Source organism: Papaver somniferum, chromosome 9 (genome assembly GCF_003573695.1).
Source record: "Papaver somniferum cultivar HN1 chromosome 9, ASM357369v1, whole genome shotgun sequence".
In the NCBI taxonomy this organism is placed as follows: domain Eukaryota; kingdom Viridiplantae; phylum Streptophyta; class Magnoliopsida; order Ranunculales; family Papaveraceae; genus Papaver; species Papaver somniferum.
In genome coordinates this window covers 84,738,006-84,751,333 of record NC_039366.1, presented here as the reverse complement: position 1 = coordinate 84,751,333, position 13,328 = coordinate 84,738,006, and the positions used below count along the sequence as shown (strand labels likewise).

The 13,328-nt window shown below is 34.9% G+C and overlaps 1 protein-coding gene across 1 annotated transcript; it reads right to left on the bottom strand.

Annotated features, from left to right (window-relative positions):
- Window positions 1–587: 587 nt before the first annotated feature.
- LOC113313675 (protein JINGUBANG-like) lies at window positions 588–2,461 on the bottom strand. Its single transcript, XM_026562469.1, has one exon. It carries the CDS (start codon window positions 2,256–2,258, stop codon window positions 1,002–1,004), a length of 1,257 nt encoding a protein of 418 aa, XP_026418254.1. The 5' UTR covers window positions 2,259–2,461; the 3' UTR covers window positions 588–1,001.
- Window positions 2,462–13,328: the final 10,867 nt, after the last annotated feature.

Below are 13,328 nucleotides of genomic sequence, written 5' to 3'. Positions count from 1 at the left end.
CCCAGGTTTGAATTAATTCCAACCATAGAAGCTCATTTTACGTCCAGGTTCCTTTTAATTCCAACCGTAGAAGTGATTTTACGTCCAGGTTTGGAATATTGCCAACCGTAGAAGTGATTTTACGTCTAGGTTTGGAATATTTCCAACCGTAAAAGTGATTGTACGTCTAGATTTTGGATTATTTCCAACCGTGAAAGTTTATTTTACGACCATCCGGAATTCACCAAGTATACAACAAAATTCATTAATTTCATTTTTATCTAATTAAATTAAATTAAAATTAACTAAATAAGGATTGTTTAGTCATTACAAAATTATTTGAGATAAGGGATTTTTGATATTACTTATGCGTGACTCATTTTTGTCCTATTAAGTAACGCCCCTCTAATAAAACGTGACGCCCCAATAATAGCCTTCAATTTTTAAGCAAGGAACCAGTCGCTTAAGGTGGGTCTGCTACTGTCATATTGGGCAGGCAAGTCTATGTCTAAATGGCCAATAATCATGAATGCATTAGAAATATTATTTAGTAATGTTAATTGGACGTGTTAGTCTGGACTCTGGATAAAATAAAGAAAAGACGCCAATGAAAACAAAACTTATTATATTTCATTAAAATTCCTAATTACATTTTCAACAAAATGAAAGACTCAAAGAACAATACAGTGTATAAAGAGAAAAAGAGAGGAACAACTAGTCTTGTATGCTGTAATTTTTTGTTTTGCATCTTCACATAAACAAATTGATGTCCACAAAAAAAGAAAGACTACTCCGTAAACCCATTTTAAGAACAAAAAAAAACTGTTTTCTTTGGCCTTCCCTCTTCACACCCAAATCTTGCAACAAAAGTAGAAAAATCAAAAGAGAACTCAAAACCCCAAATCAAACACTAATTATGAGGAGCAATGCAGACACTTCAAAAAAGGAACCAATGCTCCAACAAGCCAAAAACCCAAGTCCTAAAACTAAAAAAAACTTTGTGACTCATGAATCAATCAAAATTAAGAATCAATGAGCTTCTTCTTCTTCTGTTCATCTTCTATAGGAACCCACCAAACTCTTAAACTTCTATCAAGACCTCCACTATAAAGCAAAAAGCCACCACCAACACTATATAACGAAGCTTGTAAACACTTAACTGGTCCTTCATGACCATTCATGAACCCTACATTACATATCCCCCCACCAGTTTTCTCTCTTTTCCAAATTCCAATGCTTTTATCAGCTGAACCACTGCAAATATAATCACCCATGAAACTTAAACATAAAACAGACATATTATGTGCTTTCACTTCACAAACTAAATTCCAATCCCCTTGATTATCTTCTTCCCAACCAATTATATACCCATCTGAACCACCCCCATAAACAAATTTCCCATTTTCACAGACAATTACAGAATTCAAAGAAACATCTTTATGTCCAACTAAAACCCTTTTTAAGAAATGAGAAGTATTTGTTCCTTGTATGGTATTCCAGATTTTGATCTTCCCATCTGCTGATGCTGAATAAACTTTACCATTCTCTGCAACTAACCCATTGATAGCATCATCATGAGCTTTGATTGATTCCAAACATTTCAAATCAGAAACTCTCCAAATCTTAAGGGTTTTATCCCAAGAACCAGAGTAGACTAAACCATTAGAAACAGCTAGACATGAAATGGAATCAGCATGTTCAATCCACAAACATTTATGGTTTCTTCTGATTTGAACATAATTACTCTGTTTCATAAACTTACCTAAATAATCTTTAGTAGTTGGTAATGTTGAAACTAGTTTAAATAAATTCTCTGAACTTCTCGAGACTTTCCAAACTCTAATTCTGCTATCTTGATGAGCTGTGAAAACACGGTTCCCGACTGTAACAAGAGCTTTAACAGAACCATCTCCATGACCAAATTTAGCGAATTTCTTTAAATCTGGTTGTTGCCATACAATTATATCTTTACCCTGTGAAGCACTTAATACAAATTCACCACAGAGAGCTAAACATGAAACTGAACCAATATGACCTGAAAGAATTGCTAATGATTTATACGATGATGATGATGGTGATTTCCAAGTACTGGGCATCACTGAAATTCGATCAATTTTATTAGTACTATTATCTTCATTGAATTCGAATCGAGTTGAATTCTGCGGACTTTGTTCAGATTCACTATTGTTACTGCTGCTGCTGCTGTTAATTACTGTTGCAGAAAGCAATGGAGTTTTAGGATTAGTTTCTAAATCTGGGATCTTTCTGAGTAAAACCATGATTAGTTGATATAAATGAAAACTATATATCCCTGCTTAAAAATGGGTTTTCCTCTGTTTCTTTGGAATCAAAATCTGATCAGAGAAACGGGATTGAGAATAACTTTAGTGTTAGAGAGAAATAGAGGTTGGAGGGGGATGGTGAGAAGAAATAGATTAAATAGATATAGACGTTAAGAAAGTAGGAGTGTTGGGGGAGCGGCCAAATGGAATGGAGGAGGAGGTGTAAGTATAACGGCTACATTGACGAATGTGGTGTGGTTTATAATAACGATATTAGTAGGGCCAGACGCACTCCTAGAGAGGACAGTAGGGTGGGAATGTAGGGTCACCAGCCAGCCTGTTACTTAATAAGTGCATTAAGCAAACAATTAAACAATATTTCTCCGCTCCACAGTCCACACAAAGTTGGTCTGATAACTCCGATTCTCAGTCAGTGATGGAGCCAGACATTTTCCCAAATGGGGGCAAATTCATACGGTAAAAATTTGTATGCCATTTTTATTGACTTTTTAATATTAACGAAGTGAAAATCAAATTATAAAATATTTTAGTTAAATTAGATATATTAATTTAGATTGTTTTATGTTTTTACATCGTATTTGATATATTTTTATTGATTTTACATGATTTTTATAATTTTGATCCCATTAAAAATAAAATTTCAATTTTATAAAGCATATTTGTCCTCACAAAACATGAAAATTACAAAAATTATAAGCCTAAATTTATAGGATTTCAGAATCAAGTGGGGTCGACGGACCCCATTTGTCCTTATATCCCTCCGTCCCTGCCGATTCTTTACTTCCGTAGGTTGGTTTCTATTATTTTATTTCATTTGATGAAAGAGATGGTGATAAGCTAGCAAAACATAGTAGAAAAGTTGGTTTTACAAGAGGCTGGATTCATAACCAGTGATTCCAACATTGTTAATAGGGATACCAAATTACCAGAGAGTGTACCAATCCAAAGCTTGGGATGTTTTGTTTCTAATATAGATTTTGGTACATTTCTAAATATAATACTGGTACCTTTTTAGCGACCATTGGATGATTAGCGGTAGATTTATAGTTGGTTTTTGAGACGTTTTAGTTTTATAAGTTTTTATGTTGCATGGGAAACTAAAAAAAGATTGTTAGTATGTTGGATATACTACCAAAGAAAGGAGTTAGTCTCATCGATTCCAAACTTAAGCGTGCACCAATCGGAATAGCTGGACCTATACTATCCATAGTTGATAGTTGTTCCCCTGTTAAAAATCCAAATTAATTATTGTTCCGAAAATGAGTAATTTGTCCAAATATTTTTAAATCACCATTCAAATGAACGATTAAAAAATAGTTTGGGTGAAATGACCAAAAAAAAAATAGTAAGGATCCTAGCTTAAATTTAAAAAATAGCAAGGATGAAACTGGATACATCCTGTGTAAACTAAAAATAAGAAAAAATATTTGAAAATGGGCACGATGAAACTGATTACATCCTGTCTATTTTTACATTTTTGTCCATTCAAACAGTATCAAAATCTAACTGTCCATTTCACCCAGGAATTGTTGATTTTGATCTTTTTAACCAATTTTGTGATTATTGTTCCGAGTAAAGGTAATTTTGAATTACTATAGTTTTTTATTTGGTTACCCCAATCAACTTACCAGTAACCACTCTATACGAAGGTCCAACAGTTATTGTATTGTGTTCACGCCTTTGCCTTTGAGATTCAGTATGCCTTGCAAGATATCGAGATCTCTCTTTGGCCATTAAATTAAGTGAAAATTACAGAGAGACCCATTTTTCAGATTTTTTCCACTGTGAAACCCATCTCCAAAAATCTGAAGGCGCGCACCCATTGTTTAGGGAAAATTATTCTCGGACCCAAAATTATTGAAATTGAATTTTATCGTGAGATTTTATATGTTCATCGTACTCTTCTTCTTTCTTCTTCTTCTCTCTTTCTCTTCCATCTCCAGATCCGATCTGATTTCATAAAAATCCGAAATTTCTTCATTGAAAACAAGTTTTAGTTGTAGATCTATGATTATCAAACCTTGTTTTACAAACCCATTTAAGGATTTTCTCTGAAAAACAGAAACATGGTGGTTTTAGCCTAATTTGGGTTACCCTCTGTGGATGAAATTGAACGAACATCTACGTATCCTTCATATTTCATAAGATATGAATTAGCTCGGCTTCATATATTGATTAATCACTTCAACGATTTGTTGTTGCAGATCTACTGCCAGCGATAGTAGAAAAAATTACATCGGAGAAATCACATCTGAATGATTCACAGTCACGGACTGCCATCAACATCTTAGTCATGTTTTTCTGAAAGATGAGGAGAAGATGAAATTTAGAGAGATGGATGCTACTAGCTTCTTATAATGAAGTTTGAAAGCGTTTTTGTGAGTGATGAGGAGAAGATGAAGTTTAGAGAGATGGATGCTACTGTATTTTTATAACGAAGTTGGAGTCTAGAGAGATGGGTACTTATAATGCATTTTGTTTGTTGGAGTGGGAGGACTGAAATTGATTGATTATGTGTACATACAGCGAATGAATTCAAATTTCTCATCAATTTTAGTATGGGAGTTATTATTGATTGTTGAACATCACAAGTTCATCTGAAACCCACTACTGCTGCTACTAGTACTATAGTTGGTGGAATTTTTGAAAAAGGCTACTATCAGTGAATGAATCCATGTTTCTGTTTAAGATTCTCATCTATTTTAGTATGGGAGTGGGTATTATTGATTGTTAAACATCAAAATCATAAGAGTTCTTAAACCCACTATTCTATAGGTGGTGGCATCTTTGAAAAAGTAAGCTGTTGGAACGAGCAATGAAATGAATGTGAATGAAAGAAATCAGAGACACTGTTTGGTTTCACTGTCAAACGTTACTTACTGCTGACGGTCCACCACTAGTGGATGCGGTTGTTTTATAATAGTGACTACTAAACCACCACATGTTGCTCTGTAAATTGATGGATGTTTAAATTGTATTAACCCTCCACAACCTTCTTTTCTGTTCTGAAAATGGATGCGTAACCTGTTATGCATTTTGAAAAGTTGTTGTATGCAGTCCAGAAAACGGTTGCATAACACGTTATGCAGCTATTTTTTCTTAGTATTGAAACCAACAAAAAATAAGGCCGCATAACTTGTCATGCACCTACAATAATATCTACATAACATGTTATACAGTCGTGAAAATTGATGCATAACCTGTTATGCATCCGAAAATATGACTGCATAATGCATTATGCATCGAGAAAATTGTTGCAAAATCTTTTATGCATCGAGAAAATAGATGCATAACATGATATGCATCCGTAAATATGGATGCATACAGCATTATGCATCAATTTTTTAATGTACGCACTAAAATTAACCAAAACAATGGTTACATAACTTGTTATAGATGCATAACTTTGTTATCCAAATGCATAATTTGTTATGCAGTGGAGAAAACGGTTGCATAATTCGTTATGCAGTGGAGAAAACGGTTGCATAATTCGTTATGCGTCTGCAGAATGTGTTATGCATCTTTTTTGGTGGCTGCATAATGGTTATGTATCAAATTTTCGAAAATTTTGCCTAAAATGATGATCACCTCCGATTTTTTCGTGAAAAACAAAAATTTGATATTCTTGTTGTACTCGTTGCGTAGCTCTCTTAAAAAGATTTCCAACGATATAAAATTTGTAAAATTCCAAGGCGCGGATTTTTAGATATGTTATATCCAAGTTGCGTTGTCAATTATACCCCTGATGCATAACCTGTCATGCGGATGCATAATCCGTCATGCAGACATTTTTAATAGTTTCATATAATTATGGGTGTCACAGAACTAATTATGAGTGTTACGGTACCTAAAATTAATTGTGGACCTGACAATGAGAATATTTTTTTTTTGGTCTGCACCTAATTTTTCCCAATACCTTTCATTTAATCGACATTATTGCCTTGTATGTGGGCAGGCACTGCTATCAGAAGTATTTGTTGTACAACTGCATTCAATTTCTCCGTTCATAGCTTACATACTATGAATGGGTAACTTGTCATTTTCTTCTAGTTGTCTTGCTTATTTAACCAAGATTAACGTACAACTTAGGGTATAACTTCATCATAGAGGTTTATTATTGGATTTGATAACCCGGAGCAAAAAGTTCCCAACTATAACTCCTAAGAGTCTTCTCTTTTAAAGACTGATTTACAAAGATATATAAGGAAGATAGATGATTTACAAACATATATTTAGTAAACGAGAAACAAAATTAAAACATAAAGTAAATAATCATCCAAGTATTCTGAATCATTACCTTGACAAGTACATGTTCAACATGTTACCCCAAAGCTTGATCAAGGATATACATAAACATGATTTACAAATATATAGGTAAATTTTGGATTTTGTAGAAATTATATTTGATCAACATTCTCGTTTTCTTTTCTTTTTCAAAGTAAAAAAAACAACCTCACGACAATGTCATTAACTCTAGCTGTTGAAGTGCCAAGATTTTACATCATCCATCAATATTTAACTTACACTCGATTACTTAAAAATAGACTTAGATTTGGCCCTTTCCAGTGGAGATCCTCAGTACCAGTAGATCTGTTACAAATGAAAGCTAAGTTAACAACAAGGATATTTTGTTGTCTTTGGATCTGATTTAGAATTGGGATAATTAGACTTTTGTACTCAGGTTTTTCCCAAGAGTAGGCTTTGGTCTAACATTTGTCCAACATTAGGGCTTGGTACCTGGACTAGACGTTGACCCAAATTGACTGTTTATGACCAAACTTAATTAATTTTATAAAACAAAAATTCAGAGTTTACAAATATGCCCTGAAGTGGCTCCATAATCTAACGGCTTTGATCAAACAATTAGCTTACAGATGGTGATAAAATATCATAAACCCTAAGATCCCCAACTTTCTCTTCTTCTTCCACGTCCAATATCAATTTCTTCCGCCTCCAACACAAACTGGTAACCAGACTTAGGTTCCCATATCACCGTTCTTCAGATTGCAGTCACAATTTCTTCAAATTACTCTCTCAAATCCAAAAAACAAAGCATCAGTCTACTGAATCGAACATACCAAATTACCCCAACCAATTTCTGAATCAAACAATACTGAATAAATAAATCGAAATCCCAAGTTCGCTGAATCGAGATACCAATTCCTCGATCAAAAAAATACCCTTATTTACTGAATCAAATCACAAACCAAATTTTTGAATTGATACCCTAATTTTACTGAATCAAAACCCTAATTTCATTAAATGGAAATCCAATTTTGTGGTTGATTTTTTTGAACTGGTGTTGGTTATGGATGAGTAATGCTAAGAAATAAATTACATGACTGTATATAGATTGAGAGGTATAGATGATTGAACGAGATTAAATTCCTTGCTCATGTTGAGAAGAAGACAACATGGAAGGATTGTATGGTTCTGAAGTGGAGGGCGTGTTACTATCTTCCATCTACAGCGATCGAAGATGGGTTTGATGGAGGATGAGCTGGTGCTGCTGTTATAATGGGGGACGTTTTTTTTTGCTTCTCTCTTGATGATAGAGGAGGCGACAACGATTTGGAGAAGGAGAAGAAGGTGAATGAAGGAATTAGGGTTAACATTGAACGGTTGGTGTGTAAATCTTTTAGAGTGAAGGATATAACTGTAATCTCATTTAATAATTGAATTTTAAATAATTATGAAACGGAAGTGAAAAATTAAGCAGTCAACGTCTGGTCTAGGTACCAAGCACTAACGTTGGACAAATGTTAGACTAAAGCCTAGTGTTGGGAAAAACCTGGGTACTAAACGCCAATTATCCCTTTATAATTCCTAGCACAAAAGAGATTATATTGATATTTTCATTAACCAACTGGCTGATGCTCATATGAAAATTTTAAGAGAATCTTCCTTGAACTTCTTTGGCATAAGATATAGGTATGGATTATAGTGTTCTCACCTTCAAAATCCATATTTGTTCTTTGCAATTTGTTGGCCCAGCTCAGAGCTAGAGTAACTCCTTCTCTTGCACCATTACAACTACTCTTGTAATCAAAGTATCCCTTTAAGCTCCCTTCAGTTTGTTAGTGACAATTCTCGTATCCCAAGTGAAGTGGAGATCATTCAACATATGATTCTGGTTATGCGTGACTCATTTGTTAGTTATATAGACTTTGTTGGATGTTGTTGATAGTGTTGGCAGCACTTAGAACAATGTTTTCGAAATCATTGTCACATCTGGTTTACCAGATGAAACAGCAAAGGGATTCCAGTTATTGTAGATGTATCTGTTTTGGAACTAAAAAGTCATCCATTCCTAAACAGTTTTGGCCAAACCACATGGATTGTTGTTAACCCCAAACAGAATTGCAAGAAGAGATGAGAGATAGTTTCTTCTTGCAAGACCTGCACAAGGGATTAATATAGCTCAATATACTTACAGTTTTTCCATTAGTGGGAAGGATCTCATGAGCACGCTTCTGTTGATGGGGCAAAACGATTTGCTGGGTTTTTAGGAAAGTGAAGAGACGACCGTGCGGATGGGACTCCTCGAACGAGCAAATTGCTTACCCTCAAACAGATGCACTGCACGGGAGTGCGCACTTTGAGTTCGAGAGATCAATTTGTAGGACTCCGGCCTAAACCAACACAATGGCCATTTCAGTGTCAATTCGGTCACAAAAAAAGAGGATCGATCTGTAGGAGGGAGGCTGGGAAGTGTGTGAGATCAATGATGATCAAGGATCGTGAATGTGTTGTAGGTTTCTACAAATGAACTGTTGGGTTCGAATAAGTTTGAATTCTGCTCAGTTGAGAGTGATTGTTCAGATAAAAATTATTGTGATAATTCCTGTCTATCTGAAATTGTTCTCAATCATGATTTCAGAGACTTATTTATATTTCCAGAATGTAGACACATTGATCTCCAGTAAGTGTGACGGTTGCTCGAGTGAAAGAGTGGGAAGTCATGGTTAAACCAGTTACATGTCGTGCGGAGACTTGGTTGATTGTCCACCCACTACTTTTCTAACTTCCTCAACTGTTTGCACGACTTACTCACATTTCTCATCGTGGATGAACACACGTGTCGTATGCAGCCAGACAAAAACGCTAATTAATATCCCCCCATGTGACGTGATTGATGTCTCATGAATGTGGAGTCTGAGAGGCAAACGTGTTTTTAATTAGTCAATTGTTGACTTGACTAGACAATGAGTCGAGCATAATGAACGAATGTGATATATATTCTGAGACTCATGGATTGAGCATAAGGTGTCTGCTGGGACACAATGATGGACATACGTTGAGTCTCGATAAATTATGATATATCATTTTACCAGTTGAGATATTTTGATGATTTGGATTGTGCGTCCGATGAGGTTGCTCGATCAAGGACTTATCTTGATATGTCGAGTATTCGACGGGAAATCAAAGACATTGTTGAATTATACAGAATGCTCATCGTTGATCTAGTATATCATGATTGAATGACAAAGTGGATCAGGAATATTTGATGGTCGTCTGTTCGAACCATGTTGCTCAGACGAGCAAAATGTTGGTAGCGGGACTAGAAATTAAATAAATTAGAATATTGATTACTGGATCAATATGATTCTCAAATGTTGATAGTTGAATCAAACATGAAGAATACTGCTCAGTCGAGCAATTGATAGTTGAATCAGTGAGTTCTGAACCCAGTTGATCGTGTATTTTGCTAGTTTAAGCAATTTAGTGTTGATAGATGAGCAAAATAAATATTGCTAGTTTAAGCGAATATTTCCCGTTTGAGCAATATTGCTCGATTTATGAATTATTGGTAACCGGACCAAATAAAATATTAATTAAAATATTGGTAGATGGACCGAATATTATATAATTAATCAAAATGTTGATTGCTGGATCAACATAAAATTATTAGTGCTTGAACTTGCTCAAAATTATGATTTGCAGAGCATTCAGTTCAAAACCCTAATTTTAATTAATTGTTAATCAATTGATGATTTACTGAAAATCAATCACCGAGTGAGAGAGGCTACATGGGATGATGGAAAACATGTAGTGCCCAGATGCTCGAATGAGCGAACACCAAAGTCCTTTGCATACCAGTTGGCAAGATGATTAAATGCTGGTTTAATCATTTATTCAAACTGTGCCCGTCTGAGTATTAGGCGATAAAACCTAATTATGGAGAGATAAAGGACCGACCAAGGGGTATAAAACCGTCCCTTGGTGGTTGCGGGACCATATGGTGGTCGATTGAACAAGTTCCAAGTTGATTGGAAAGAGTTTGAACCCAATATGAACTGTAGAAGGTTAATTAGGTCAAAATTGTTAAAGTATGTGGGACCGGCTTCTTGCAAGCCTAAGGGCCGACCTTGGTCATTCAAAGTGACATGCCCTTGTCACCATATTGTCCGTGTCTAAATTATGAGAATTTTGATATTTTCTGAGGCGCGTTCGAGCAATATTTTGGATTTTCAGAAGAGTTTGATCTTGACTGAAACTCTCGATTTTGTTCGAATGAGCAAGTAGAACTTTGCTCGTTCAATCAATACTTTAGCGATATTAAAATAATAATATTTTATTTTATTTCGTGAGCAGCCTAGTCATGTGACCATTTGACTTTTTGGCTTTTGACGATTTGAGCAATATTTGAGAAAATATTGAAAAACTAGGGGTTTTGCTCAAACGAATGAGTTCTATGAGATGAAGGAAATAATAATAATAATAAAATAAGGAATTATAGGGTGTGGGGCCGGCCACGGATAGGGCATGGACGGATGGCTCATAGGTCCGGTCCCCTGAGACCTCTCCCTATTTTCTATTATTTTTGTATCGTGTGAAGGAAATATGGAGAAACTAAGAGTTTTGCTCGAACAAGGAAGTTTGCTCTAATGAAGGAGTTTTCATGAGATTAGGAAAATAATAAAATAAAGTAAAATAATTGGAAGAGGCGTGGGGCCAGCCACGACGACATAACCGGTCGGTGGGCCCGGTCCCCTAGACTCCCTTTTTATTATTTTACTAATATTATTTTTCCCCTATTTTGCATAGGTTTCCTCGTTCGTCCATATTTTTGAATGCTCGTTCGTGCGATCGGGTGCTCGCTCGTGCATTATAGCTAAGTACACTCACACCATTTTCTAGGGGTTTACTCGGTGGTGGCCCAGATGCCCGATCAGTGAATATTTATTACTAATTCATAAAATTCAGCTGAGAATCAGTCATGAAACGAAGTAATAAAATAAATTGAGTATCTATTACTAATCCATGGAATCCAGCTGAGGATCAGCCATGGAACGGAGTAATGAGATAAGATGATTATCCATTATTAATCCATGGAATCCAACTGAGGATCAGCCATGGAACGGAGTAATGAGATAAAATAGATTGTTTTCTAGGAACTCAGTTGATGAATGTCACGCTAGAGTAATTCTATGAATTGCTTTATACTAGCATGCAATATGTCTAGGAGCAATATGTCTAGGAGAAATATGTCTAGGAGGTATGAGATGATGGAAGCATCATACGCGTTCTGAATATTGGTCGTGTATAGTCAGGGAACAATATGACATCCTGAAGACGTTAGCGCTCTATACTAGCATGCAATATGTCTAGGAGCCGTCCAATCATTAAGATATTTTACACATATTCTCTTTACATAGTCGGGGAACAAACAGTGTGATGTCCTGAAGACGTTAGCGTTGTATGCTAGCATGCAATATGCCTAGGAGCCATCCAATCATTTCGATTCTATGTAGAGGTGCTGATGAAATATGCGAAGTGTCGAAAAGCTCAGCTAAGAGGCGTTACGAATAACATATTCACCATAACTCTAGGAGGGTGTTTGCTCAGACAGAGATCGTGAATTGGTTCACGAATCATAAAATATGAGTTACACATACATTTCTGAAGTCGTATCAGAAACATGTAATATCATGATTTTACGATTTTAGCCTTTGTCGAAAATCCACCATCAACAGCTTCCATAAAAACATCTGAATCAAATAAGTAGTTTGCACAATAAGTTTTAATATTTGGTAATATCTCAGTATCATTTTTATTTATAAAATATTTTAAGACTTTAATACTGTATTGAGATACTCTTACAGTTCAAGTTGACAACAAACACATAAGCTAATCAAATATAATCATTAATACTTACTGTAAATAAAAATAATTATACTCCCTTCGTTTTTTTATTTCTGCCCTCTATTCCATTTTCGTTCCAAAATCATGTTCAGGTTCTATTTTAGGAAATAAATGTGTTAATATCTTTCACGTTTATCCTTCTTTTTTTTTTTTTTTTTGATGTTTTGGAACAGTGATTTAGGGCTATATTCCTTAACTCCTTATACGAAGTTATTTTTCTGGCAATTACGGGGTTCGAACCCCTACCTCCGCAATGGGAGGGAGTATGCCAACCATCGGACCACTTGATGGTTGGTTCTCGTTTATCCTTCATTCCTTTTAAAAGAGAACTAGTTTTTATCGAAAAGTTAAATCCCTTATAAATTTTATGCTCCATACTCAAGAATATTTTTTCCTTAATTTCCATATAAAGTTTCCAAAATTATGATATTTTTTAATTTTCCTTTCTTATTTCCTATTTAAAATCTTTATGGCAATTTTGGGTGGTATTTAATACTATCTTTTTTATAAAAGCAAAATACGTAAATAAAGTAAGAGAAGTCCAGTAAAATGTAATGGTTTCCTTAATATTTTGACAAAGTCAAAGCGGACTCAATAATAACGAACATGATATAAGAAATTTTCCCTCTTATAGCTCTATGTACATGGTAATCCGTGCCACACTCGTCAAAGTAATAAAAAAAACTTAATAAATTTTGGACATTTATCCCTTTTGAAAAGAACCAGATTAGTATTATCCGGATTCACTAGATACTCGATAGCACTATAAGAACTAGAGATTCTATAATATGACGGTTCACAATTCGAAAAATTTCTATAATCCGACGGTTCTCAATGGCTGAATATAAAGATTCTTTTAGTATAAATTGTCATATTCCTTAAGCGTTCTTAGGGTTTTCA